Source organism: Melanotaenia boesemani, chromosome 18 (assembly GCF_017639745.1).
Source record: "Melanotaenia boesemani isolate fMelBoe1 chromosome 18, fMelBoe1.pri, whole genome shotgun sequence".
In the NCBI taxonomy this organism is placed as follows: Eukaryota; Metazoa; Chordata; class Actinopteri; order Atheriniformes; family Melanotaeniidae; genus Melanotaenia; species Melanotaenia boesemani.
This window is the reverse complement of record NC_055699.1, coordinates 29,440,611-29,468,379: the sequence shown is the minus strand read 5'-3', so window position 1 is coordinate 29,468,379 and position 27,769 is coordinate 29,440,611. Positions and strand designations below refer to the sequence as shown.

The 27,769-nt window shown below is 40.1% G+C and overlaps 2 protein-coding genes across 6 annotated transcripts; one reads left to right on the top strand and one right to left on the bottom strand.

Moving 5' to 3' along the window:
• ift74 (intraflagellar transport 74) lies at positions 1–27,723 on the top strand. 3 transcript variants are annotated; one of them, XM_041967627.1, is made up of 21 exons: positions 1–168; positions 573–700; positions 874–1,009; positions 1,156–1,204; positions 1,303–1,401; positions 1,534–1,594; positions 1,783–1,842; positions 1,955–2,016; positions 15,987–16,125; positions 16,211–16,273; positions 16,373–16,516; positions 18,481–18,521; positions 18,603–18,682; positions 19,902–19,955; positions 20,032–20,129; positions 20,236–20,362; positions 20,439–20,602; positions 20,672–20,797; positions 20,955–21,015; positions 26,776–26,901; positions 27,021–27,723. In XM_041967627.1, exons 2-20 carry the CDS (start codon positions 578–580, stop codon positions 26,889–26,891), a joined length of 1,803 nt encoding a protein of 600 aa, XP_041823561.1. In that variant the 5' UTR covers positions 1–168; positions 573–577; the 3' UTR covers positions 26,892–26,901; positions 27,021–27,723. The 3 variants fall into 3 exon arrangements, with proteins under 3 accessions (XP_041823561.1, XP_041823563.1, XP_041823560.1); XM_041967629.1 differs by having other exon boundaries at positions 564–700; positions 27,067–27,721; XM_041967626.1 differs by having other exon boundaries at positions 27,067–27,720.
• LOC121628554 (leucine-rich repeat-containing protein 19-like) lies at positions 4,962–11,471 on the bottom strand. Of its 3 annotated transcripts, none has more exons than XM_041967631.1 (7): positions 11,394–11,471; positions 7,755–7,856; positions 7,411–7,661; positions 7,218–7,329; positions 6,858–6,945; positions 6,533–6,727; positions 4,962–5,852 (listed from the first exon to the last, which is right to left on the bottom strand). In XM_041967631.1, exons 2-7 carry the CDS (start codon positions 7,848–7,850, stop codon positions 5,506–5,508), a joined length of 1,089 nt encoding a protein of 362 aa, XP_041823565.1. In that variant the 5' UTR covers positions 7,851–7,856; positions 11,394–11,471; the 3' UTR covers positions 4,962–5,505. The 3 variants fall into 3 exon arrangements, with proteins under 3 accessions (XP_041823565.1, XP_041823564.1, XP_041823566.1); XM_041967630.1 differs by lacking the exon at positions 11,394–11,471 and adding an exon at positions 11,251–11,381 and having other exon boundaries at positions 7,755–7,875; XM_041967632.1 differs by lacking the exon at positions 11,394–11,471 and adding an exon at positions 11,251–11,288.
• Positions 27,724–27,769: the final 46 nt, after the last annotated feature.

Below are 27,769 nucleotides of genomic sequence, written 5' to 3'. Positions count from 1 at the left end.
GCAACGTCTGTCATCTCTAGACGCTGCTCTACTTCCAGCTTAGTTTTCTCCTTTTTTAAGTGTTTTATTCGTGTTTTCCTCTTGGACAAACTTTCTATCGTGCCCCAGTTGGAATTAATAGCGGCATATAATATCGAGGGAAACACCCCGAAACGAGTCAAATCAAAGGTATGAAACATCAGTTTTCTCTAGCAACAACCCAATGCTAGCCAGCATTAGCACGGCAAGCTAAGCTAGGAAGACGTCTCTGTTTAAACTTTAGCTAACTACAATAACAGATTGTTTTTTCTTTGTAATTCAGATTACGTGAAATTGGCCTAATAGTGTAACAAACACGTCTTTTAACACGCTATTCTGCTCAGAGTCCAACCTTTAAGAGTTATGTAACGTTAAACTACATGATTCAGAACCAACGAGGTACCGGTTTCTGTCTTCACTGTCTTCATGCTGCTCTCATCATACATATAGGCAGGATTATAGGAAGCAGTTTGCGCCACTTCTTGGTTGTTGTGAATCTGCATTCTCTGAGCAGCTGTAGATATTTGTATGACAACGTTTACAAGGGTTTATAGGCATCATGGCGAGCCAACGGCCTCCCTCCAGCAGACCGATGAGTCGTAGTGGATCTGGAGTTTCTGGTATGGGAAGACCTCCAACAGCTATCCGACCTCCACCTACCGCCATCCGTGTCGCAACTGCGGTATGCTATGTGCAGCTTGGATTTGTTCTCTTCCCTCTTCTTTTTTTAACCTTTGAGATACCATCCCAGCTCTCGTTTTCTGTGTATACTGATGTTGCTGTCAGAAGTAAAAACAAACAAAAACTTAAACTCAAAACACGTGATCCTGTGATTTTTTTTTCATTTTAATCCAGTTAGTTCCAGGTACCAGTGGTCAGCCTGGTATGAGGGGGGGCATCCCAAACCCTGGAGTCTTGTCGGCACCCATCAAAGTGACTGACCGGCCTGTAACCCAGCAGGGCCTCAGTGGGATGAAAACTGGCATGAAAGGTAATCCTTAAAGTAACACCTGCATTCTCTTTTCACTTTAATGAAATGTTATCTCTCTGGCTTTCTGTGAATTCTTGTTAATGTTTAACATGTAACTCTGAGCCAAGGTCACTACAATATCTGTGTGTCACCTTCTCCAATCCTAGGGCCCCAGAGACAGATTCTTGATAAGTCCTACTACCTAGGCCTCCTCAGGTAACATAATATTTTATTTATTTCAGGAGTTAGTTGGAGTAACTTTTAATTTGAGAAAAATTTGAGCGTAAAGGTGAATACCGTTGTTTTGCTTCTAGGAGTAAGATGAATGAGTTGACCACAGAGAGCAGCAAACTACGCAAAGAGATTGACAACTACAACCAGGAGAACTCAGTGTACCTCTCCTACGAGAAGAGGTTGGTTTTAGTTTTACCAGTTGGCTCTAAGAGCAGCAGCTAGAAAAGAGGGTAAAAAGTAGTGAAACCTAAAACATGAAACTTCATAAACTGGCATATTTCTGACCCTTGGATGTTTTGTTTGCTCTGTAGAGCTGAGGGTCTTGCTGCAGAGATTAAGGACCTGCAAGGCAAGCTTGCTGACTACAACATGGTATATAATAACTTTATGTTATCATACATCATAGTTCAGAAGCCAAAGCTAAATAGTAGTAACTGGTTGATTATTATGTTTAGGGCCACATGAATATTTAGAATTACTCTGGTGTTATAAAAAACAAGCTACCTGGTGTAATATAGTCTAAAAATGGCTGCTGAGGGTTTTACTTCTTGTGTCTGCAGCTGGTGGACAAGCTCAACACTAACACAGAGTTAGAGGAAATGATTAACGACTACAACACGGTAAGATTTTCCTGTAAATTTTGGAAAACTGTACTCATGTGGGCTGAGTAAGTAATTCTAAATTTCTAAAAAACTGAACTCATTACTTTTGTTTTTCTTCCTGTTCTCCCAGCTGAAAGCTCAGAATGACAGCGAGGCACAAAGTATTGACAGTATCTTCACTAGGAGGAGAGAGTGAGTGTTATTCAGTTAATCACACTGTTTTCTCCAAAACAGCCTGATTCCATAAGAAATGTCTACATTAAACTAACTGACTTCTCTAATAGGGCCAATGTTTTGTATCTACCATTTATATCTGCAGTAATTCAGGATTCCAAATTTTAGTTAGATATTTTTATTGAGTTTTCATGATGAAACAAGATGAAACAAAAACACCCACAACCCTAACAACACTTCCACACATCCATGACGGGACAAAAAAAAACAAACAAAAAAAACCTAAACAAATAGCTGAAATATGCAGCCTCATGACATGTCATGTTACCTATATGTACAGACACATACACAAATAATAGGAACAGATAGATAAAATAAAAACAATGAATGCATTGCAATTCCGGCTTTAGCTGGATCCGGTCGGAAGTCTTTTAAAATAATCCAAGATTGGTTTCCATATTTTGTAAAATTTCTTAGCAGAACCTTGTGTAGTATGTCTTAAGTGTTCAACTTTGAGGTGCGAGTGCAAATCCTCTGTCCATCGTTTATGTGAAGGGGGCAGTGTTTTTTTCCAAGATAAGAGGAAGCGTCGTCGGGCCAAGAGTGTAGAGAAAGCCAGAGCCGAAGCCTGCCAGGCCAAGATTCTGCAGTTCAAAGGAACCACTCCGAATACAGCTGTAAGAGGGTTTGGTGAAATCTTTATATTCCATGCCTTTGACAGGACGTCAAAAACTGTCCCCCAAAAGGCCTGCAATCCATGACATCCCCAGAACATACAGTATGACCGAGGGTGCCTATCTCAGACTTGCATCTAGGGCGAGTCTCATCCGTTCCTGGGAACATTCTTGCCAGCTTACTGTTTGATAAGTGGAGTCTGTGGACAACCTTGAATTGTATCAACCCATGTCTAATACACATTGATGATGTATGTATAAGCCTCATTGTCCGCTGCCATTGCGTCCCTGTTATTTGTAATCCCAGTTCCAGTTGCCACCGCCTGATGCTGTCTGAAGAGGGGGCTGCTGCTTTGTGGATTAAGTTATACAAGGAAGATATAGTTCCTCTCTGTGAAGGATCTACGGTCAGGCAATCATCTATCCAGCTAGCAGCAGGGGTCTGAAGTGTTGGAGAGAAGTACTTTTTAACAAAACTTGCAGCTGCAAGTATCTGAAGAAGTTTGAGTGGGGCAACCCAAATTCTGCCTGCAGCTGCTGAAAGGACATAAAATAACCTCCCCTGAAAAGATCATTCACCGTACTAATACCTTTATTTGCCCAGGCCTGGAATGCAGAGTCAGTTAAGGAAGGGGGGAATAGTATATTTACTAATATAGGGGCCGCCAGGAGGCCACATTTGTGTTTAAAATGGATTCTGAATTGTTCCCAGATCCTAATTGTTCCTAGTGAAACAGGGTTATTAGTAATTAATCTTTTGTCAAACGGCAATGGTGAACAGACACCTGAGGCCAGTGAGCCAGACATGCAGGAGCTCCGTTCCATATTTGCCCAAATGGGCAACCTGTCATCCTCCCCAGTCATGAACCAGAAGGCGAGTTTATAAATATTAGCTGCCCAGTAAAAATACATATAGTTAGGCATAGCTAGACCGCCCTCTTCTCTCTGCCCCTCCAAAAACTCCTTTCTGATCCGAGGTATTTTCTTATTCCAAACGTACATAGACGTAATCTTTTCAAATTCTTTAAAGAATGATTTGGGAATAAATATTGGTATTGTCTGAAAAAGGAACAGAAATTTTGGCAGTATAACCATCTTAACAGAATTTATTCTCCCTGCTAGAGAATGTCAACCCACGAACAGAAAGATGACCCAAAACCAAAACCCTTTAAGGGCCCTAAGCAGATATTTATGCTCGATTCTGTCAAATGCTTTGTGAGCATCTAATGCTATAATTACCTCTGGCTCAATATCACCATTTGGCAGATAAATTACATTAAAGACACGACGAAGGTTACTGTACAGCTGCCTTCCCTTCATAAACCCAGTTTGATCTTGGTGAATGATCTTATCAAGCACTATCAAGCGCTCTAATCTATCGGCCAGTAGCCTAGCTAATATCTTATAGTCACAGCAAAGCAAACTCACTGGTCGATAGGATTCGCACCTGAGCGGATCCTTACCCTTTTTAAGGAGAACGGAGATGGTTGCTTGTGTCATTGTGGGTGGTAGAGCTTTAGCCCTGAATGCTTCTTTGTAAACCTCACAAAGGTAGGGCAGGAGTTTGGTCGAGAAGGTTCTGTAAAATTCAATCGGGAAGCCATCGGGACCTGGCGACTTACCCGACTTCATTTTTTGAATTGCTTGTGTAATCTCTATTAGTTGTATTTCCCCTTCAATAATAGTTTTGTCGGCCTTCTCCAAGAACGGAGGATTCCAAATTTTAAAGCACAGCTTGTAAGTGTTGAGACTCAAAGTGAACCTAAAATATATAAAACAATGTTTGTGTCTGTCAAGGCTCACGGGGAAAATTACACGGCTGGTCCCATTATCTATAAGACAGGGACGTCAGTAGGCCTCATCTTAGATTTATTCTTAAGTTGTTCTTAAGAAGTTTTTAAGAAAACCTGTCAGATTCACAGACGTGTTTGTAGACTGCAATATTTTCCATATTTTTCCTTTTAGATTGGTGAATACCAGTCTCTTCGTATATTAAAAGGATGGAATAGGTGAGCCTACTTTGCAAATTTATAAACACCTGAAAATACCCATAAAAGGCCACAAAACTGAAGAAAAAAACGGAGGTGAGACAGAGACAAGGAAAAATAAAAAACAGAATGACAAAATAAATGAACGAAAACAAAAGTAATAAAAATAAAACATGTATAAAATTATAATGTTAGGACACAATCTGCAATATATTATATTTTATAATAATAAAAAGCTTTGTAAATCACCAAAAGTTATAAAAAAAAAAACTCATTTTATTATTGTATTTTAATGAATTTAACAACAGAAAACAACACAAACACTGACTTTGTTTAAACATGTCAGCACTCAAATATTTGAAATAGTATTCTTGAGTGTTTCGAGGATTTTCTTCTTAGCTAAGACTAAACCGATATATGATTTTCATGAATGCCACAGTCCTCTTAAAAAGCTGTTTAGTAAGACTTAAGAACAGATGTGTTGATTCTGTCACCTCTGAAAAGCCATCGAAAACTGTGCCGTGTTGTTTTAGTGTCGTCTTAACGGGTCCTTGTGTAGTTCTAAATAAACTTGTTTCAAACACATTAAACTGGTATCGGTCTAGTCTAAATCCATGCACAGATTCCTCCTTTTCCCTGCATGTCGGTACAATGCTGCATGTTTGAGCGTGTTTCCATCATTGCTGTGAGGACCATGCCTTTACGCCACACAGGGACAAGAAAATCACCTCCATGGTGGTGTTGGAGGGCAGAAACTGTAATATTGTGCTATTGAATGATCCAGCCTAGTTAGTTACCACACATTCCCCAGTTTCTCAGTCGTATTTTACTTATCATTAGCTTCTTCATGGTCCCACTTGAATCTCCTTTCCCTCTTGTTCCTCTTCTTGTTGGATGTATGAATCCTCAAAGTACCCATCCTCCTCTTCCTCCTCCTTTGTCTGCCAATGCTGGACCTCAAAAGTGACTGTCTCATGGGTCAGGTGCCCTTCCGTCTGTTGGAAGGCCGTTGACACGAAGTCCTCCCCATCCCAGTCCTCTTCATGGTACAGCCGTCGGTGTCTGTAATTGTGAAAGCGTTTGTACCAGGAAGGTCCCTTGACGGCTGATACGATGAGCATGGAGGTGATTAGAGCCAAGGCTGCCACACATGCTGTGAACTTCCAGGTGTTTCCGAGCATAGGAGACTGGTCTGGTTACAGGATGGAGCAGAGGTGGAGCAAAACAGTCTGTTCAGCTTATGTTCCCTTTACTCATTTACGTATAGTTGTGCTTAAAAGTTTTTAAACATTTGAGAACTTTTTTTTTAAATTTTTGCTCAGACCTTTATAAAGAAAATAATTCTCTAGTACAGGCATGGGCTAAGTCCTCAATGACCACTGTCCTGCAGGTTTGGGATCTTTTCCCTGGCAGTACACCTGAATCAGATTAATGGGTCAACATTGACAACAAGCTGTTAAGGAGAGCCATTTAATTTGGACCAGGTTTATTGGAGCTGAAAAAGATCTAAACCTACTGACTGCAGCCCTCAAGGACTGAAGTTACCCATCCCTGGTTTACTATACTGAAGTTAAAGAGTTGGTGTTTAATATGAAGGTTAAAACAGGGCCAAAATGTTAGTCAGCGAGCTGGAAAGACGAAGTATGAAGTCTGTAAGACATGTCACTTATATCTAGTTTACTTAGTAAATCAGGACCTAAACAAGAAAAAGACTTTGGTAGGAAAGTTGCAGAATACAACTAGTTAAATAGCCAACCTTTTCCAACCATGTTGGTAGTTTTACTTCATCACGCTGGCTTACTGTAGAAGGTTAATGTCAGAAACTTTCAAGCACTGCTGCATCTAACAGGGTATGTGCATGTCTAATCGTACCTGTGCTCTCGCTGTTGTTCTGACTTGATGACCGTGTGGTTTTCAGCGTGATGGTTAAACTCTGAGGCTGTTGTCTACAGACTGATGTTGGTGTTCGTGGTTCGGTGCGTGGTGATGTGGGACACAGAGCTGTATCCTCCAGAAGATTGCTGCCCCTTCTCTCATCTGGAGATGCACAGATAACTTGTGGACCCCCTGTACAGTCAGATGTCACGTAGTTTAAAATAAGTCCTAATGCTGATTAAGATTGGCAAAGTTCTGTTAAACTGTTTAACTGATTTTAAACAGCGTTTACTTAGTTGTGTTTATGAATGAATGTTGTTACCAAACGTAATAAAAGCTGATCTCATGCTGATAAGAGTGTTCTGCAGAGGACAAGAACAGTTCCATGGGTTGTCCTGAAGGTTCAGTATCTGATGGGACCAGACACGATAATGCTGTTAGAATAATAACACATGCACCGTAACAGAAATAGTTGTTCTCTTCCAGATGATTTTGTCCTGCAGCTGAGATAACACTGAGCAAAGGTTTTTATTTGACAAATGTAAAGGAGACACAGTCTGTTGTTTTCTCTTCATGATCAGTGCAGCCAGACTGACTCAACGCCAGCAAAATATTAGCAAAATTCCTTTATCAGGAAGATTAATTAGTTTGTTTTAGTATACTTGAGGCGTGGACAGTTTACCTGCAGGTTTGTTAGCCCTGTGAGGAGCTGTGTGGGGAGGTTTGTCAGCTCATTGTGGGATAGGTCCAGCTCTTTTAAGAAAACCAGTTCAGAGAAAGCCTCGTGGTCCAGCCTGCAACAACACTCACTTATTGTCACATTCAAAACTGTCCTGTAGAAAAAGAGACTGCTACCATTTTATTTTATTTTTTACCTGCTGATATTGTTTCGAGCAAGAGACAGCACTCTGAGGTGTTTTAGTCCAGAGAAGTACTTGGCTGGTACAGTCATGATCCGGTTACTGTCCAAGTGGAGTTCTTCCAGTGTAGGATAACTAGCTAGGGCACGTTGGTCTGTCACATTCAGAGTAATCAGATTCCCATCAGCCACCAACGTGGTTATGTTGTCATTGTTGTCATTATAAGGGATGAGTTGTAAAAGCTTGTTTGTTAGGTTTTTGACCACCTGATGGATAGACGGGGATTTAACGGGAATTACACAAGCAGAAAAAAGCTCAACCAACGATGTGAAAAAAACAAAAACAAAACACTTTCATACCTGTTTTTCCATGACCTCAGTTGTAGTTCCCATCATGGTTCCAACACCTGCAGTCAGCCACAGCAGGAAGAGAGTTTTATGGCTCCTTTGCATCATCCTGCTCTGAAAATATAAGACTTTACTAATCCCACAATGGGGAAATTTTACTATAGCACAGCTACAGAAGAACAGTTTAAGAAAAGCAGATTAAGAAAACAGAAAATACAAATATTAAATACAAATACAATAAAATAAAAAGTTATACACCACAGTTATTGGTGTTCTATGAACAAGCATACACAGCGTGCATTATGGAGGAAAGGTTATGAAAACATGCAAATAGGTAATATCTGTCTGTATATATGGACATACGCATATAATATAAAAAGTACCTTAATTAGTATTTAGTACTTTATTGATGATACAGGTACCTTTGTTTAACCCATGGATGTCAAACTCATTCTAGAGCACAGGCCACATGCAGCACAATTTGATCATAAGTGGGCTGGACCAGAAAAATGATAACTAACAACTATAAAAAAAAAGTACAAGTACATTATCATCACATTTACATTTAATATACTATCCTTTTAGAAAAGAAATCACAAACAACCTGAAACTTCTTGAGCAAAATAAGTGCAGTTTTAACTATATTTTACCTCAGTTTACCACTTAAACATGGGTTACAACTGACAGATCACAGTACATCTACAACATAACAAAACATTTAACTGCAGGTACCAGGAATGCAGTGTTTCACATTATGATTAGAGTAACTTGTCAAGATCTTGTTAAGAAGTTATTTTAAAGAAGCAGTGTACACACACACACTTATATATAAATAAGTATATCAGGTGTGAACCTTTTATCAGGTTCCCACCACCATGTTTGACAGCGGGGACGGTGTTCTTAGGGTTGCAGGCTTTTCCTTTTCGATGCCAAATGAAGGACACATCATTGTGGCCAAACAATTCCATTTTTGTTTCACCCGACCATAAAACAGAAGACCAGAAGTCGTCTTCTTTGTCCAGATGAGCATTTGCAGAGGCCAAGCGGGTTTTTGTGTGTCTTTTTGTGGCGTCCTCCTTGGTCTGCGTCCATGGACCCCAGCAGTGTGCAGTGTCCGTCGGACTGTCTGCCTTGAGATGTTGCCACCAGCAGAGCCCAGATTCACCAGGATGGCCTTGGCAGTGATTCTTTTTCACCTCTGGCACTAACCTCCTGGCCAGCACAGGTGTCACTTTTAGCTTCTGACCCTGTCCTCTGAGATTTCCCACAGTGAGAAAGTTCTCGTATTTTTTAATAATACTTTGCACTGAAGCCACTGGAACTTGAAAATGTTTAGATATGGCCTTGAAGGGCCTTTCCTGACTTGTGAGCAGCCACAATGTGCAGCCGCAGGTCCTCAGTGAGCTTAGCCATGACTGTCCACAAAGCAGCTACAGGGAGCTGCTGTTTTTCACCTGTTGAGTTCATTAAAACAGCCGTTTCCAATCAATCACGGTTATTAGGATGCTTTAGAACAGCTTGGACTATTTGGAATGGTCTAGAACTTTCTAGAACTTTGGATTTTCCCATAGACTCTGACTGTTTGCAAAAGGTATGAATAATTTTGGGCTTGTCTAGTTCTGCTGCAGCATTGCATCTGATTTAATCAGGAAAGAGAGGGTTTATTAAAATGAAGAGACATTTTCTGTCTGGCTTAAGACTTAAGAAAGAAGAAAAAGAACCAACATTTCTCTTTGTCAAAACCCATGCAAATGGGCGTAAAATTTCTCCCAAAAGACAATGGGAAACCTAGCTTTTTTAAAAAAAAAACTAAATCTGGTTTTATCCTGGTGACAACAAAGGTAAGACATTTTATGTCTGTTTTACAAACATGCAGCATAAATCGGGTCTTCTTCTACCTCTGGTTCGGTGAATCTTGGTCATAGTGAGATGAAACTTCCAGCTGTGGAATCTGTGAGATGTGAGCTTTCAGTAGAGGAGTCGTTTGTTCGTGTTCATGCCGTGGGGTGGACACGGGGAGACGTCATTTGTGTTTACATATTTTTCGGACTTTGTGTAGCTGCTCTTTAAATAATTTGTTGTCTTAACTGTGTTTGGTGGTGATAGAAATGGTTTTACTGAGCTAATAGCTGAGATTCTGGACTTTCTGTGGATACCACACATGTTTACAGTTACATCTACAGACCTGACGTTACACCTGGAACGAGATGTTAACCCCTTACCTCCCGGTAGCGGAGGCTGAAAATGAAAGTTTAGAGAATTTATAGGCCAGAAATCTGGATAATGAAACACTGAAGGTGCATGGATGGAAGTTATTGTGCATATAGTGAATATTTCTCTCTCCTCACCGTCTAGAAGCTGTGAGATTCTCATCCTGCTTTCTGTCTGTTCACCTGATGCTGATATTCATCACATATTGTTCCTTCTGTGTTTAGAAGGAAGCAGCTTCACAGCTTTAAATTCATCCTGCTGACTTTTTACCTTTTAGTTAGTAAATCCTGAACATTTCATCCTTCTTTCTCATAAATATTTGGTTTTATAAATATATATGAAGAAATATTTTAACTGTTGCTGTTTAAAGAGAAAACTGCTGCTAAACCTGTTTATGTATTTAGTGCAGGGGTCTGCAGCCTTTCCAATCCAAAGAGCCATTTTTCCCTCAGCCGGCTAAATAAAACTACTTTAGATTTTTATTTAGCAAATGTTGTGAGACTTTTGAAAAAAGACAACTTATTTTTAATAAATATCTACTGTAGTAAATGTGTTATTTTTGAAGAACCAAATTTTAATTTTAAAATAAAGAAAAACATGAAACATTTGCAGTAGACACTTTCTTCTATGGGATATAGACATTTGTAAAAAATATTGTAAAAACCATGAAAAAGTTAATAGTTTCCAACCTAATGACAAAAAACAGGACACAAAAAAGTTGTGGTACTTTTAGTGTCATTGTGTTGTGGAGATTCAATTATTCCATGAAAAAAACTGAAAAATAGCTAAAACCTGCATTGGTTAATATATATATATATATGTAAAAACATTAGTTCATTCTTTAGCATTTTTAGCCACCTGCAGCTCTGGTTGCAGACCTCTGGTTTAGTGTTTGTAAACCAAAATACTGCCTGATAAAAGCAGCATGAGTAGCAGTGAAGACAAAAAACGGTTGAATATGAAATCTTTGGATTCATTTATATTGTAAACTCCCACATGAGCACTTTTAAAGCAACCTCAGTGAAAATGATTAATAATAAAGCATTCAGCATAATAAGATCATCGCAGTTTGTTTTCCTCTGATCTTTATGAGTCTGTGTGTACTGAGCGGTCAGCTGACACTGATCCATTCTCTTTTCATCCAGAAAATCAGCAGCTGGTGAGAACAAATATTTTATAATTCCTGGAATTAAATTCAGAAGAGAATGTCTAAACTTCCTAAGTTAAATCTCTGGGTTATTTAGCTGATATTATAGCTGATATCACTGAACTACTGAGCATTAAAGACAACACTTACCTGTACTTACAGACAAATTGAGGTGAACGCTTGTACGTGTTCCTCATGCGTAGCCAGCACAGCTAATGACCTTTGTTCCCTGTATAACCTGAAGGCTGTTCCAGCTAGCCAACCATTTATGATCACTCAGCAGTTCTCCTTACCTTCCTTTGTCTTTCGTTGGTTATATATAAGCCAGTATCATATTTAAATGTAGATGCTGTCCATTAGAAGAATGCATCAACGCGGCCGCCATCTTGGGAAGACATGTTTACTTACTGCATTAGTCAACAGAGTCAGCGGTCTAACGATTAAAGTCACCAATACTCTGAATTTCCAAACGATTTTCTAGCTGTTTGGCTTAATATAAATGTCAGACATAAATTTATAATACAACATATATTATTTTTTTTTATTTATATCACATATACTTACACATACTCACACACACCCACATGCATACATATACTAAATATGTCCTACAATACTCAGAGAAATAAGGATGATGATGCTGATAGTGATATGAAAAAACTGATAATATATATACATATAATATAAATAGATAAATGGTAGTAGATCAAAAAAATTAAAATAATAAAAGAATGAGTTAAAAAACAAAACTAAAACACACACACACACAAGGTTTGGCTAAAATAAATATTTACCAAAATACCCCCAAACTAAACTTCAATCTAAGTTACTTAGATCTTTTCCTTTTGCCATTTTGATATAAAATGCACACCACTGAGAACTTAGTGGACTAATTTCCTGCAGCAGCACTTTGCACGTCTTCTTTCTCAAGCTGTTCCTCTGCATTTGCACAGTGTGGAGTTCGTTATGTGGTGTTGCCTCAGCTTGTAAAAACTGGTCAGAATCAACGACATGAAGCTGTAGTGGTGGTTGTCAACGCCATCCTGAGTTTCAAAAATGTGGTGGTGTAGATCAACTACATCTTCAAAACCCTGACAACATGGTTGACCAAAGACACAGTGCACCGATGTGCAGCAGATGAAATGTTTGTGGAGCGTCGGATACAGTGCTCAGCCGCGCGGATCATTTTGACTGTGCCTGTGCTTGGAATCAGCAGACCAGTAGCTGGTAGCTACCACAAAATGATGCTGGTACAGCCTCACACACCAAACAGTTAGGACATACATCACAAAGCTACGCTCACACTGCCAGTTAAGTTCATGCTTCGTTCAGCTGATGTAGTTAATACGCATATACTGTCTGTAGTTATGTAGTAACTGTCTAATCAACACGAGAGATAAGATTAGACCTTTATCCATCCCCAGCAGGGGAAATTCTAGAGTGACAGCAGCAAGACAGAAGGACCAGCAGTAAAAGAAAAGAAATTATAAATAAAACAAAGTTGTTGTAGAGATATCATAATCATCATAATCCTTTATTAGTCCCACAGTGGGGAAATTCTTTCGCTGCATTTAACCCATCCTAGTTGCCTAGCTGCCAGATTCCAGCACCCGGGGAGCCGTTGGGGTTAGGGGTTAAAGATATATACATAAGAGTAAAATTAAGATATAAAGATGAGATTTTTTATATTTATTGACTATATGTACAATAATAATTTATTTTATCATTGTGCATTTGTATTTTTGGTCTGCTGGACGCAGTGTTTGTTATGCAGTGTAATTGCTGCAGGAAGGAAGGATCTACAGTACCGCTCCTTCACTCATTTGGGGTGGAGGAGTCTGTCGCTGAAGGAGCTCTGCAGTGCTGTCAGAGTGTTCTGGAGGGGGTGAGCGCTGTTCCCCAATAGCTTATGTATAATCTGCTTTTCTGCCACAACCTATACCGGGTTCAAGGTGCATACCAGTACAGAGCTGGCCTTCTTGATCAGTTTCTTCAGTTTCTTCCTCTCCACAGCAGACATGCTGCTGCTTCAGCTGAGGGCGCCATAAAAGATGGCTGATGCCACCACCGTGTCAAAAAAGGTCTTTAGAAGCACCCCCTGCACTTCAGAATGACCTCTGTCTCCTCAGTAGGTAAAGTCTCCTTTGTCCTCTTTTGTAGAGTGCAGCAGTGTTCAGTGACCAGTTCAGTTTATTGTTTAGGTGAACACTATCACCATCTCTATGTCCATTCCCTGAATGTGTTGGTCCGCCTGTGGAAATCCACCACCAGTTCTTTTGTTTTCTTCCACAGGCACCAATCTACGAAATCTTGCATGAGTTCTCTGTACTCCCCATCATCCCCATTTGTGATGAGGCCGATGATAGCAGAGTCAATAGAGAACTTCTGCAAGTGGAGGTGTTGTGTGAAAAGTCTGTGGAGCCGCCATGCTGCAGACGACGGTGTCTGACACAAAGTCCCATGTCCTCACATTATGTGGACGGTTGGTGAAATAGTACAGAATCCATGATTTGAGGTGCAGATCCATCCGTCTTCTTCAGCTTGTTCTTCAGCAGTGTTGGCTGTATAGTGTTGAAAACGGAGCTACGCAGTGCTTACGGCGGCGACGCAGACGCTACACGAGTATAAGTGTAAGAGGAAGTAAGCTGGGGTAGAGGTGTGCAGGAGGATGGGGCTGTAAACTTGATATGTCAAGGATGGGGCCTGTAGCAGCGATAACTGGTCAAACATGTTAAGGACTTGTTCAGATCATTTTCCCACTCCAAAAAACAAAATAAAAAAGCCCTGATTTTGTTCTCCATATTGGACTTGATACAAAAGGGAAAGACCATACAAAATAAACAGAAGAAGAAACTGAAAAATGAGGAGGAGCTACTGTTACAAGCTGCAACTTGTGTGGTGCCATAAAAAAGAATATATATATTTTAGTTATCATGAGAAGCTCAGTTGCGATGCAGCTTTCCACACCGTGGTGGCAGTAATGTGTCAGTTAGTTGTTCAACAAACTCTAGTAAGCAGAAGATGACTCAGCTAACCGCTAGCCAGCTGGCGAAGCCTGAAAGATCAGCTGGGTGATTCTTTGGATGCACTTGAGGATAAACACAGCATTAATGGAGCAACCCATGGACGTCGCCTCTGTGGAGAATGCGGATGTTTTAACACACACTTTCCCGGTGAGATGGTTCCACACCCGCACTTTTCCTCATTCTTTTTTAAACTTATCCTGCATTTTGCACCAACGTGTCTGCTCTAGTGGCTCTCTGGTCATCTCCGTTTGTGCAACAGCTGCTTCTCCCTATCCTCCCACGTCCGTGAATCTTGATGGCTGTTGGTGATCAGCTGATCGACTTTTCTCTTTTGTTGCATTTGTTTATCGTTCAGCTAAGAAGGTGGGAACTATTGGTTCATGGTTCATACCAGCACACATTTACCTCAAAGTATTGTTTTTTATAGGACCTTCTCTAACAAAGTAGCTGACGACAAAAACTAGCTGTAGCAAGGATTTATACAGTATTCAGGGCTGAAAGTATTCCGGCACCGTGCCGGATCTCCGGATTTTCACTATGATTCAGGGAAAAAAAAACAAACAAAAAAAAAACTTAACTATGGGTATAGTGGTTGAGACTCTGAATTGACTCTGAATTGTAGAAAATGAATTGAACATAGAACAATGTTAAAGTCGGAAATTACACGTATTCCTCTTCGAAAATAAGCAGAACTTGCTGCTGCATATGTTTTCAATGTTCAGCAAATAGTGACAATAAACCACACTTCGTTTTCTCCGCCGAGTTAACCTGTAGCGTGAACGTTATCTCCGAGTGGTCTTGAACGCAGCAAGGAAGTAGATGGCCATTAATCTGTAAAATATGTCTCACCTGAACAAACTGTGGCCATTTCAAGCAACAAGAAATGTACTCTAATAAATAAAATAAGTCATGAACATCAGTGGAAATTAAACTTTGTAAATCAACACACAAATCATATCCTTACTGGACTTTATATACTTTCAATAAACAAGCATGAAACCTAAACAGTGAAGCAGCAACATGCCTGGAGACCGTTTCTGATTACAGCACGTCTTTATCTGCAGTGTTAATAAATCTGTTAAAGCACGTTAAAGCAAAATCATACTTTCTTTGTTAATTTAGACATATTGTCACTTGACTTGTAGTTAAGTGTGTTAAATTGCATTTGTTTGTTTTGTATTTTTTATAACCTAATTTGATATTGTTTTGAACAAAAATAATGGAAATGCTGCAATTTAAAATGAAAATGTTCCCTAAAGTTCACTGTTGCTCTGTAACTGTTTTTTTTTTTTGTTATAGATTGTCCTTTATTAAATTAAATGATTGCTAAATGAATAATTGAAATTAATTTGCCTGACTGAGTTTCACATGTCCTTATAACAATATTACCTTTACTTTCTTATATATATATATGTGTGTGTGTGTGTGTGTATCTGTGTATATATATATGTGTGCATCTGTGTATATATATATGTGTATATGTATGTGTATATGTATATGATATATACACATTATCTTCGACCGGCACAGAGCCAGAATACAGTAAATAATACTAATACTAAACAGCACTACAAAGTAATCAATAAGACACGTGATTGATTTTCCAGTAGCAAAATTGGTGAGGGTAACGTTGGATGTTCCAAGACTTCTTTTGCACGTTAAAGCTGCATCATCCCTGTTGAGCAATAATTAGATAAGGTGGCAGTGATGTAAACTCTGCCACATCCTGTTTGCCTTGATTGGCTGTCTTACCTGTGTCCTGGATGTGAATGTAGAACAGATCTTCATCACTTCCTACTTCACTGTTATCAACATAAAAAATAAGTTACAGTGGTCCATCCTGCTGTGTTTCCTCTCCAGACGAGAGGAGGCTATCAGGGCCATAGAGGAGGAGATCAGGAGGGAATGGAGAGTTGCTGATGAGGTAGTCCAGGCAATGCCGGCTCCTAAACAGGACAAATATTTCACCATGACAGCGGCCAATGAGGAACTGCTGCAGGTAAAGCTACAGAGTAAAACAATTAAATGAATCATTTACTTTATTTACTCTTCTCTTCTCGTCTTCTCTTTTTATTTTTCTTCAGGAACTGGCTGTCTTCCAGGAAGAGCTGGACATCCTGGTAACCAAGAAGGAGGCTTATGAAGTGGTGAGTGTTTGGGGTCATGATGAACTGTACGAAATGCACATGGAAAGAAAATGAAAAGAAAATTACAGTGGTGATGTTTTATGTTTCTTATTTTTACAGGAACTTTCACACTCACAGATCAAACAGGAAGTGGTTCGACTACACGAGACGCTGTTGGCTCTGGAGACAAAGCGCGATGCCATGAAGGCCGAGCACAAGAGCTTGGGCACCCCCAAGGAGGAGAGGGAGAAGTTGTTCCTGCAGGTTCATAAGAGGAGGCATTTTCTCATCATGTCACAGTAGTTTCACATGTATCACATCATTATACAAAAAGGTTCAATCATTGTTAACCCCACTAAGTTTGAATTTACTTACAAGTATAAAAAACGATAATAAAATAGATTGAATTTTAAAAAATAACAACAACATAAGTCTTTTGTTGCAAATTTGCTGCCATGCTACTTTATAGACATTTTATCTAAAAAGAAACAACGTCAACGTGTCCACCATATTGGTTGTAGCAAGATGACTCATTAAATGGTTAATTAATTGTACTTGTATAGCGCTTTTCCAGTCAGTTTGACCACTCAAAGCGCTGTACACTACCTGTCACATTCACTCATTCACACACACACAGACACACACACTCATACCCCGATAGGCACATCGGGAGGCGATGTGGGGTTAAGTGTCTTGCCTAAGGATCCACCTACCGTCCGGTTGGAAGACGACTTCTTCCTGATCTACAGCCGCCCCCGTTTAGACAGATGTTGCTTTTAAACTGGATTAAATGTTTTAATCATCTGTAATTTTTTCAGCTGATTGAGTTTTTATATTAAAATATAAGGGGAAAAATAATCTGGTTAATGCGAAGGATTATGGTTATTAAAATTTCCTGGTTTAAAAGGCATCCCTATGTAAAGTAATAAAAGAAAAAAAAAGAAAAAGTAAAAAAAAAGTAGATTTCATCATCTGTAAGAAAAATCAAACGGTTTTTATCAGAAAATATGAATCAAACAGAAACAACTGCAGTCTGCTGTCATCGCTGGTGAAATACAACTAAACCGATATGTACAAACTACAATAAACATCTTTAGTGATCACAATGTGACTTTTCAAGTGCTGCAGAAAAAAAATAATTACATGATCTATAATATGAATAAATAAAAGCAGCAGAAAATGTAGATTTTACACAGTATTTATAATGTAAAGAGATGTTGAGAGATGTAGTAAAACATGTACAGTATGGCTGAGAAGGACCAATGAATGAAGGGATGCTCCCCCACACCCCAATTATTTTAACTCATCATAATATGGAAATTAGCAAATAACTACCACATTATAACTCATATAGAAAAAATAAATAATAAAACCAAAATAAAATATATTGCACCAGTAAAAAAAACCCTCCCAACAGTAATGAATGTTATTACACAATCCCTATAGTACTTTTACTAAATATGTTACAGAAAAAGTACGTGAATCATTCAGAGGGGTCAGATTATGTCTGAAGTGGGACTAAAGGGTCTCACAAATAATCAACAACTGGATAAAAACATGGATGATATGACTAATAACGATCTAAAGAATGTTAAGAGTTTTATGGTTTGTTCAATCTCTTGCTGCACAAGATCCAGGCTTCTGTCCAGGACCAAAATGGCAGCACTGTAGATGTACGGCCCGGAGACCAATGTGATGTCTGTGAACAACATATGTCTATATGCCAGGGGTCATGCCAGGAGTCATCGACTCCCACTGTCATGGGCAACGGCAGGTTTTCGATGTTTCTCTGTTCCAACACACCTGATTTAAATTAAAAGGTTCTTCAGCAGCTTGTCGTCAAGTTCTGCACAAGCCTGTTTATTAACAGTAATGATTTGAGTCAGGTGTGTTGCAGCAGGAAAACATCTAAAACATGCAGGATTGTTGCCCATGACGACCAGAGCTGGTGACTTCCGGGCTACGAGAGTCTTCTTTGTGTCCGTACTGCATGTGTTCTTAGTAAAAGTGTGGAAACAGCACCACCTTGAACAACTACGAACACTTGGTTTTTGTTTTGTTTTTTTATTTTTACAGAGAAATGGCTGAAATACAGTAATTGTTTAAATTGTTATGGACTTTTTATGCTATAATCTTGATGAAGACTTTGAAGAATATCAGGGAGTGAATGACATCACTATTTTCCAGAGGGATAAAATAACGATTTGAACAACTTCACTGTTTTCCAGGTGAAGGAGGACAACCAGGAAATAGCAAGCATGGAGAGACAGTATGTTTTTATTATTAATTAGCTGCCTATTGAAACTTAAATGTCCTCTGTGTAACTTTGTGTGTTTGTGTTTACATTCAGACTGACTGAGATCAGGGACAGGACCGGTCAGATTACAGAGGAGCTCCGACACCTGGATCAGGACTTAGAGGCAGCTCAGGGTACCTCCACCAGATCCGGCTTCCTCCTTTTCTTCTTTTCTAGTGTTTCTTTCAGCCTCTTTAGCTATATTTTAGTGAAGTCAGTTTTCTTGCTGTTTGGACATTTGCTCAGTTTAATTAGTTGGATAGTTCCAGAGAAATGAAATTATCACAGAGATTCTAATGTTGAAGTTTTTTAGTCTTGTTTTTCTGAAGGAAATAATAAAAAATAACTTAGAATAATAATAACATAACATATACATACAATTTTTATTTTATTTATATATTTTATTTATATTTACCTTATAACGTTATCTCACCTCAGCCTCTTGAGTTTGATGTTTCTGTCATAGTTTTCACCAGTAGCAACAGACCGGAGCAGCACCATTACTAAACTGTTACAGATAAATCGCTTCTGGAGCAAAAGATCAGGTGGAAAAACAAGGAAAATAACTGTTTTGTTGGAGCTGAACGCTCCTGTGTTTAGTTCAGCTGGCATAGCAGCCACCTTATAAAAGCAGCGAGCAGGGCCTGCTCTAGGCCGGCAGGGGCCCTCCACCCCACACGGCAAAATGCTTACCGAAAGTGAAGCTACACACATTCACACACATTTTATAACTAATGTACAAATTCTTGTCTCTTTATTAACAAACAAAACAGTCACACTGAAACACTCTAAACTAAACAAACTGCTATAAAAATGCTAAATAGCACAAAATAAATAACATTTAGTTAAAAATAAATAATGTTTAGTGCAAAAGTCCAGGCAACATTTATTAATAAAATACTGTTTAAAACATATGATTGTTTTTGTATAGATGCCAACAATACCATAAAAGGGCAGGTTACAGTAACAATAACAAACGTCTGTTGGTGGTTTTTGTGAAGTTTTCATTGTTTCTTGTTAGCAGCTCTTTCACAATAGTGGATCAACATAAGGGCATTCGTTCAGTCCTACTGCCACCAGCTTCGCCTCATATCTTTTTCTAGCCTTCATACCGAGGGGATCGATATAAGTGGATGACATTATGGATCATTTTCTATCAAAAACCGATGGAGAAAAGTTTAAACTTTTGAGAAAAAGTTGCACACTTCAACACGAAAGCTGATATGATGCTCTGTAGATGGTTGGTGGGCATCTGACGTTCACCCAAGTGAAGGTCAACATTAAATATTAAATGTCCTATTTTCAGTTTATTTATGAGTTAAAATAACAGGATAACTTGTCTCTTTCCAAAAGGGGAATGCCAACAGAAGTACAAGGAGCTGAAGAGGAAGGATGAGGAAATCGACCGTGAGTTCCAGTAAAACCAGATAGCACTGGATGTGATGATCAGTCTCGCTCAAATAAAATCTCTCCATCGTTTCAGGGTTTCTGGAGTCATTTGAGGTGTCTAAGGCTCAGGAGCTGGAGAAGCTGACCCACAGTGAAGAGAACATTGTTTCACTCCTGGAGCACTGCAGCAGGGTAAGGAAGCCCCGGGGGGTCAATGTCCTGTAAATGTTAGAGAGACTGAGCAGTCTGAGAAAGAAAAAAAAGTACATATGTAGTTGTATTTGTTATGTGTACATAGAACATGCTGCGGCTGCGTGAAATGGATACAGTGACCGCCAACGAGCTGAGGAACATCCAGGAAGTGCTGGTCAGTAAGGAGACGGAGGTGGTCCAGTCAGAGAGCACTGCCAGAGGACTGACTGCAGGTCAGTAAAACACCTCAGCCAGGTACTTTTACTGTGAGAAGTACAAAAAAATATTTATGCATCCTCCCTTGTTCAGAGTCCCAGCGCCTCCAGCAGGACCTAGAGAAGGTGCAGCAGCTGGAGGGGAAGATCTCCGGAGAACTCGGCACCCTGAAGGAGCAGGTCAGCACCATGGAGGCTGAGCTGCACACCTACAGAGACCTGGACACCCTGAGGAACACAGCTGAGGAGAAGAGGAAGGTAACGCAGGGTTGGGTGATCCCACAGCTCGGCTTTAACTACACACTGACTTCACTATGACTTCTGCAGAGACTGCTGGAGGACCGGGTGTCGCTGGCGCAGCACAGAGATTCATTTGGACAGCTGCTGGAGGAGATGAACCGGAAACATGATGCTCTGAAGACCAAACTGCAGGAAAATGAGACACACTCTCAGGTTGGAGCATTTTTAAGCCACCCAGATGTCCTAATGTTATTACTCAGTTGTTTTTTTCATGTCTTATTCTCTGTAGTTTGACTGTATCCTAATAGATGAGACACAACTTCAGAGGTTTCCTTTGTATGTTAACTTTGTGTGTTCACTGATATTCTAGCTGGCTAACCTGGAGAGAAAGTGGCAGCACTTGGAGCAGAACAACTTTGTAATGAAAGAGTGTATCCTTCAGATATGTGACCCACTTAATTTAATCAGCTATCACTCCTCAGGTGGGTCATTTGCTCTCATTTTCAGTAGTTTTTTTATGGAGGATTAACTCTGACTCCTCATTCTCTTTCTAAACTTTCACAAATCCCTCTGATCAGTCCCATCTTAAAAAGGTTTGTAAAAGAGGCTAACATGACCTGAAGAATGTCAGATTTTCTTGACTATGGACTGAGAAAAATACCCGGTATTGCACATACTGTAGAGTGCTGGCAGATGTAGCTTTCAGTGTGTGATGTGACTAATGCACAATTCATTTCTAGAAACTGTTGATCCGTTCTGAAAGGAGCTTGGATGAGTTTGAGCCCACTTGTTGAGACTCACAAACTCCAGCTCTCAGCAGAGATAGGATTAGAAGACGATGTTGATTTTTTTTTTTTTTTGCCGACAATAGTCGAAGGCTAAATTCGTTGTCGACTATTTTTATTGTCGACTATTGTCGACAGCGTTGACTAATCGTTGCAGCCCTATTGTGGACCCTGACCACTGCTGGTTGGGACGTTGTGGGACGACAAAATGTTGCTCCATTCTCGTCTCTCCTGGACTGACGGAGCACAATAAGCCTGCATCTGCTTTAACAGCGATGCACCGTCACAGACATGATCTGGCGTGTTTGCAGCCCGGCGTCTGAGTTTCTGTTGCCATGGTTACCAACTACCATTTAGTCAGCGCAATAATTTACAACAGTAAGTCTATTTGCTCTGAACTTGTTTCATAGGTGTCTGTTATCACTTTTTAATGGACACCCTCCAGCCAATTAGAATCGAGTATTCACCCAGACCATGGTATAAAATGGCTACATCATGAACATTGAGTATAAACTATCACGGCAGCATCTTAAGCGTGTGCGTGGGATTTTCTTCGTAGCGCTCTGTCGGCTGATCAGAGTGAAGCTCACTGCACGCAGCACAGACAGTCCCCCCCATCTAGAAAGATCTCCTGTGTACATGCATGCTGTTGCTTCAGGAGAGTGAAGGCGGACGGTTGTATCGCAATATTGCAAATTTACATCTGTCAAGAGTCAAATATAAGAAATGCTTTAGTATTAATAATTTAGTGTTAAACCACTTGATGCTGATAAAAGTGCTGCTGGCCTTAAAATATATATTATTTGTACATTTAATACTCAATTTTATTCCAGGTTTTTATATCATTGCACCTACAGGGGTCAATGTTTGGATCGATGCTTTGTCAGGAAGAAACATGACTGCTCTCTAATGGTAATTCATGAAACTAGGCCAACTCATAAGCTGGTAATTACTAAACATTTATTTCACAAGCTTCATGAAAATTACACCAAATACAGGATATTGTGTGGAATTTATGAAAGATGGTCCAGATGAAGACTTCTGTGGCGGAGGGTAAGAGGCCACTTGGACAGTTTGGATCTATCTGTGCTTCTTGAAGGCTGCAGAGAAAAGAAATATTAACAATTAAAATTGAGGAAAATTGGTGGTTGGAGGGGTTTGTTGTTGAGGAAAATATGGTTATGGTGGATATGGTTGTACGGTGTTTGCGCCTGAGTCACCGCCGTAGGTTCGTCGTACCTCCGCAGAGGCTCGATGCACACCTCTTCCATACCTGACGTGCACCCCTGCGACGCAGATGGTTACGCAGAGGTACTCCCTTGTGATTGGTCAGTTTGGGATCACCGGATATGTGGATCTTCTAGCTAAATTTGTGTGGTAACCACCGTTTTTAAAAACAATAACCAGTGGATCAAGTTGAGGCTGATCGAATTATTTCTTATCTTCCACAAGCTAATAAAGACACTGAACCGTACTGGACGCCATTGTTGTTTTAAAACAGAAAATACCTACCAAACTGAAGTGAACCATCAAAAGAACTCCACCCTGGTGAGTTTACCGGCCGATACCATCTCTGCTGCCACCTTCAGGTTAGGAGGAGAAACTGCAACACGACACCAAAACAATGTGCACCCCCTTTGCTCGAGTGCGAAAGCAAACTCACCAACGTCAGCTACGCTGTAAACAACTGCACGCAGACGTTGCGCGAGTATAAATCTGGCTTGAAACAGCAAACAGCCATGAGGACAGAATGTGAGTGAGTGCGTCCAAACACTACTCACAATGAGGAGAAATCAGATCAGCCATTCAAGATGAGGCATCTTATTTTTCTGAATGCCAACCTGACTGAGGACATTAATGCTGCTTTCTTGAGTTTGGTTCTTGTTCTGTTTTGTGGATTTGTTCACTGTTTTTTGTTCATTTGTGCAATGTAAGATTTTTGTTGAAATAGTAAACAAAAGTAATTTGTTTTGTATCAGAATAAATGCTCAAAAGGAGGAAATATAAGGCTTTTCGTAAAAATGCTGAACACAAAACGGTTTTCAAAACACAATTCATTAATTTTTGGGAGAAGTTAAGGTAAATTATGGGGCTAAAAATCCCAACATCCCATCACTACTCTGATACAGTAGCCAAAAGGGGACAAACTTAAGCATTTTACCTACGAATCCTTGCGAGCAAATATGACCGTGGATCATTTAGCTTGCCAGTTTACATTGAAATGGAGGACCACCCATACTATATGCCCCGCGAGATGGAGGAAAATAAAGCCAAGAAAAGAAATAATAACCAGGAGAAAACGAGTGTACATCGGTAGCGCGTTTACCGCATAGTGCAAACTGACGACTGCACCTAACCCTAATTCCTATACGCATTAACATAATGTATGCTACTCTGATGTGTATACTAAACTGACACAACAGAGGGACTTCAAACTGATGCAGAGGTTTCAGCTTTCTCCTGGTTGTAATTCAGTCTAACAGTGAAGTTTATTTTGGTGTTGTTTTAGAAAGAGGGCAGGGTAGTCCAGCAACTACTTTATCCTCCCGTTTAAGTCGGATCATTTACTGTTACTTCCCATATAAAACGGCAGAATATGTTAGCCTACAGTAGAAAAGCTCCGTTGCAACAGTTTTCAGTTGTTACTACTCACAGAAGTCATACCAGGAGGCGACCGTGCGCTTCTTTCAGAGGTATTTTCTGACAGCTTTCCCTCTTGTTTCGTAATTTATTTCAGCTGAATAAAAATTAACAAAATAATATGCAACATGCACTGGACTGCAGTCCAGACTGCCTCAAATATCTGTTTAACCTTTCTTCAACCATTCACTCACCTCACAGTTCTGGCACATGTAGACTGATTTGCCAGTGGTGCATTTTTCATGGGCCCATCCTTTGCATATTATGCACTGCACCCAGGTCGCTGTTTCCAAATGGCTCTACACAGACCAGAAAAACTCCAGGGACTCTTCTGACGAGGAGTCATCTGGAGTTTTTCTTTTTGTACCTATCCTCTTTTTTTTCCTGTGCTTTGCTTGTTTGCTATTTTGCATTTGGTTGACTTTTTTATTCCTTGTAGCTGCTTTTCCGCTTCAAGTGCCTCCTTCACAGGTATGTTGGTGAGAATAGCAGTTTTTCTCTCTTTCCTGTGCTGCTTAACTTTTTTTCTTGGACCAGCTTTTGGGTAAGGCCTAATACTTCTCTGGAGTTAAAGCGGGGGCATTACTATCAAAGGATAAGGTGATGGCTTGCTTGCTTAGCCCTGGAGTAGCTGGTTCAGTTCTGGGTCCTGGATTGGCTGGGTTGGTGTTTGGGTTTTGCTGGGGCCTGGAAAAGATAGGCTAGTTTCGGAGCATGGAACAGCTGGGTTGGGGCTTGGGCTTGGTAGTGCTGGGTTCCGATAGGGCTGATCATAAGATGGTGCAAATTCTGTCTCCAAAAACAGGTCCCTGTTGTAACTTTGAACCTCTGTCACCCGAAAGCCAGCCTGAAGATTTAGTGGGGTTGAAGCCAGAGGATTAGCGATTGCCACAATCCCAGGAATGTCATAGATGCTGAGTGTTTTACCTGGGTTGTTTCTTATCCAGGAATCAGAGACAGAGTTCACGTGCTTTTTAAATGGCCCATAAACACTTCTGTCCAAAGGCTGCAGTCTGTCTGAGCAGTGGGGTGGAAGGACAACAAAATGATGCCATTTGCTTTGCCAAAATGCAGCCCATCAATACAAAGATGTGAGCAGTGGTTAACCAGAAGCAGCAAGCAGGCCTTCTCCTTTGAGCTCTAGCTTGAATTTACAGAACAATGACTAAGGTATGACAGGATGTATTAATGTCTCCTCTAACAAGTCTGCATTTATCATTGTTAGGATTTTTATCTAAAAGAAGTTTATTTGAAATATATCAATTTAATATTTTTTACTTCTGGATTGTGCAAAATGGTTAATTGGTGCTCACCTCAGCTCACAATGTGCTATTCTCTTCATGGACAGTACATGACATCTGCCCATGTAAAGAAAGAAAACTAGTATTTCAATTCGCGTCGGACGGTTATGATAATGGACACCTCGTCAAACATTATCCCTTAAAGTGCAGAGAGTCAGAAAGTCAGCAGGTGAGGCAAACAGTACTCTGCCTCACCTCAAGGGGGCGCACTCATACGTCAACACGGTGTGTGTGGTGTTGCCAACCTTGTTGCTGTATCTAGCTAGTTCTTTTTTTTCAAAGCGACTAGCGACAAATCTCGCGTCTTTTTCTGGTAGTATTGGAGACCTTTGGAGAATGACGTATATGAACGTAGTTTATTCTTCGCAATGAGGAATGGGAGCTGCGCAGGCCCCTCCCCGGTCCAGAAGCAACCAGAAGAGGCTTCTTGCAGCAGCAGCTGCATTCAGAGCAGGAGTTGATCACCTCTGATTCATGACCAGGCTGAAAATGAAACGTACAAAGCTGCTGCTGGCTGATCCCGCGCTGGCTTACCATCAGATTTGAATGTTTATTAATGAAGAGTGTGGAGGAAAACATTTAGAAAGTTGAAAGTGTTGTGAAATGTTGCAGACTCCTAATTAGAAAACAACCTTCACCTAATAAAATTAAACTACAAAAATAAAAATTACCAGTAGTTGCAGGCTGTTGAATGAGAATTGAAATAAGATGCTCTTTTCAGTTCACTGGTTAAACCACACAAACTAGCTGAGTTTATTTATGCAGTGTGTTTCTTCACCTAAGCACTCAGGTGTATGAATTCATAATAAATATTTTCTGATTAGAGATCGAGAACCCCTAACCCAGATTTTCTGTCCTTTCCCAGAATCATTCACAGTCCAGAGGTTTCTGGGATGTTCCTGCTGAGAAACATAAACCAGTTCAACTGAATATGTGAAGTTTTAATGAGACGCTTGAAGAATTTTGGCCATTCACAGCTGAGCTTATGGTTAGAAGTCATTGCTGCACAGTGGTTGGCACCACAGCCTCACGACATGAAGGTCGCTGGTTCGAGCCTTGGCTGGGCGAGGTTCGAACTTGGGGTGGCCTTTCTGTCTGGAGTTTGCATGTTGTGTATGTGTGGGTTCTCTGTGTTCTCCGGCTTCCTCCCACCGTCCAAAGACTTGCATGTTGGTCACTATAAATTCTCCCTAGAAGTGAGTGTGTGTGTGTGAATGGTTGGTTGTCTCTGTATTGGCCCAGCAATGGACTGATGACCTGTACAGGGTATACCTGCCTCTCACCTGGTAAAATGTTGGGATAGGCTCCAGCTTAGAGAATGAATGAATGCTATGCTCATCTTTACCACTAGATGTCAGTATTTCTTACATGCTGCACCTTTAAATGAAAGGTCGTGTCCACATATGCAGTAATTCTGGGTCTGAGTGGTTCCATAGAAGTTACTGATCTTTAACTACAGCTGCAGTCATCGCCTCCAAGTCTCGAGAGAGCAACTACAAGCCTGTCGTCAAGAACGTCGACCAGCAGGTGGACGACTACAACAAGAGTCTGATCAAGTTGCTGCAGAACAGCAAGAGTTAAACTTCATCCAGTAAGAAATTCATTCAGTTCTTCAGTTATTTGAGCTAAAGCTGGTTTGTTTTTGTAAAAATGCTTGAATTTTTCTAATTATTCTGATTATTTTTTATCTATACATATTCTTCTCTTCAGGCTTGTTCTTTCCAAATGGCCCAACCACAGTGATCTTCCTTTTCAGGCGCTCCTGAGAGGTGAAGGAAATGTCATGTGACAGCGTGCATCCTTTGGTTCTTCCCTGGGCCTCCACTGGTTGGCTTTCTCATTTATCCATCACCCAGGTCTTAGAAAATATTTCATATTTTGCTGCTTGCTGGACATTTTCTGTCAGAAAATCACGTGCAGCGGGACAAATTTAGTAAGTTACTTGTGTATGAGGATGAGGAAAGGTGAACGTTTTAGCTCTAAACACAGTCACCACGGTGTGAATGTGTCTGCATGTTCTTTGATGGATTTTAACTACCGGGTCAAAAGTGGCCCGAAGATAATCTTTGTTCCCAATACTGTAGTTTCCATAGAAATATGAATAAAGACAATGTTTCCCTGTTATTTTGTTTTGTAGTTGAACAGTTTTGGGTCATTTTTGACCCGAAGACAACAGGAGAGCAAATCCTTAAACCCTCCTACAAGATTCTGCAACTTTTTTAACTTTTATTTCAACTGTGACACAAATATTTCCAAAAACCTTTTAGTCAGTTTTTTTTAAACCTAACGTACTCGTTCCTCATGTCTGAGGCATTTTGCACCCTTTGCTGAAAATGCTATAAAATCTGTTTTTTCTGCCATTTATTATATGGAAAATAATTTTTTCAGTCAATAATTCAGATATTTAAACTTTCATTTAAAAAGTTAAACGTCTTGAAATGATTGAATGTTTGGTGGTT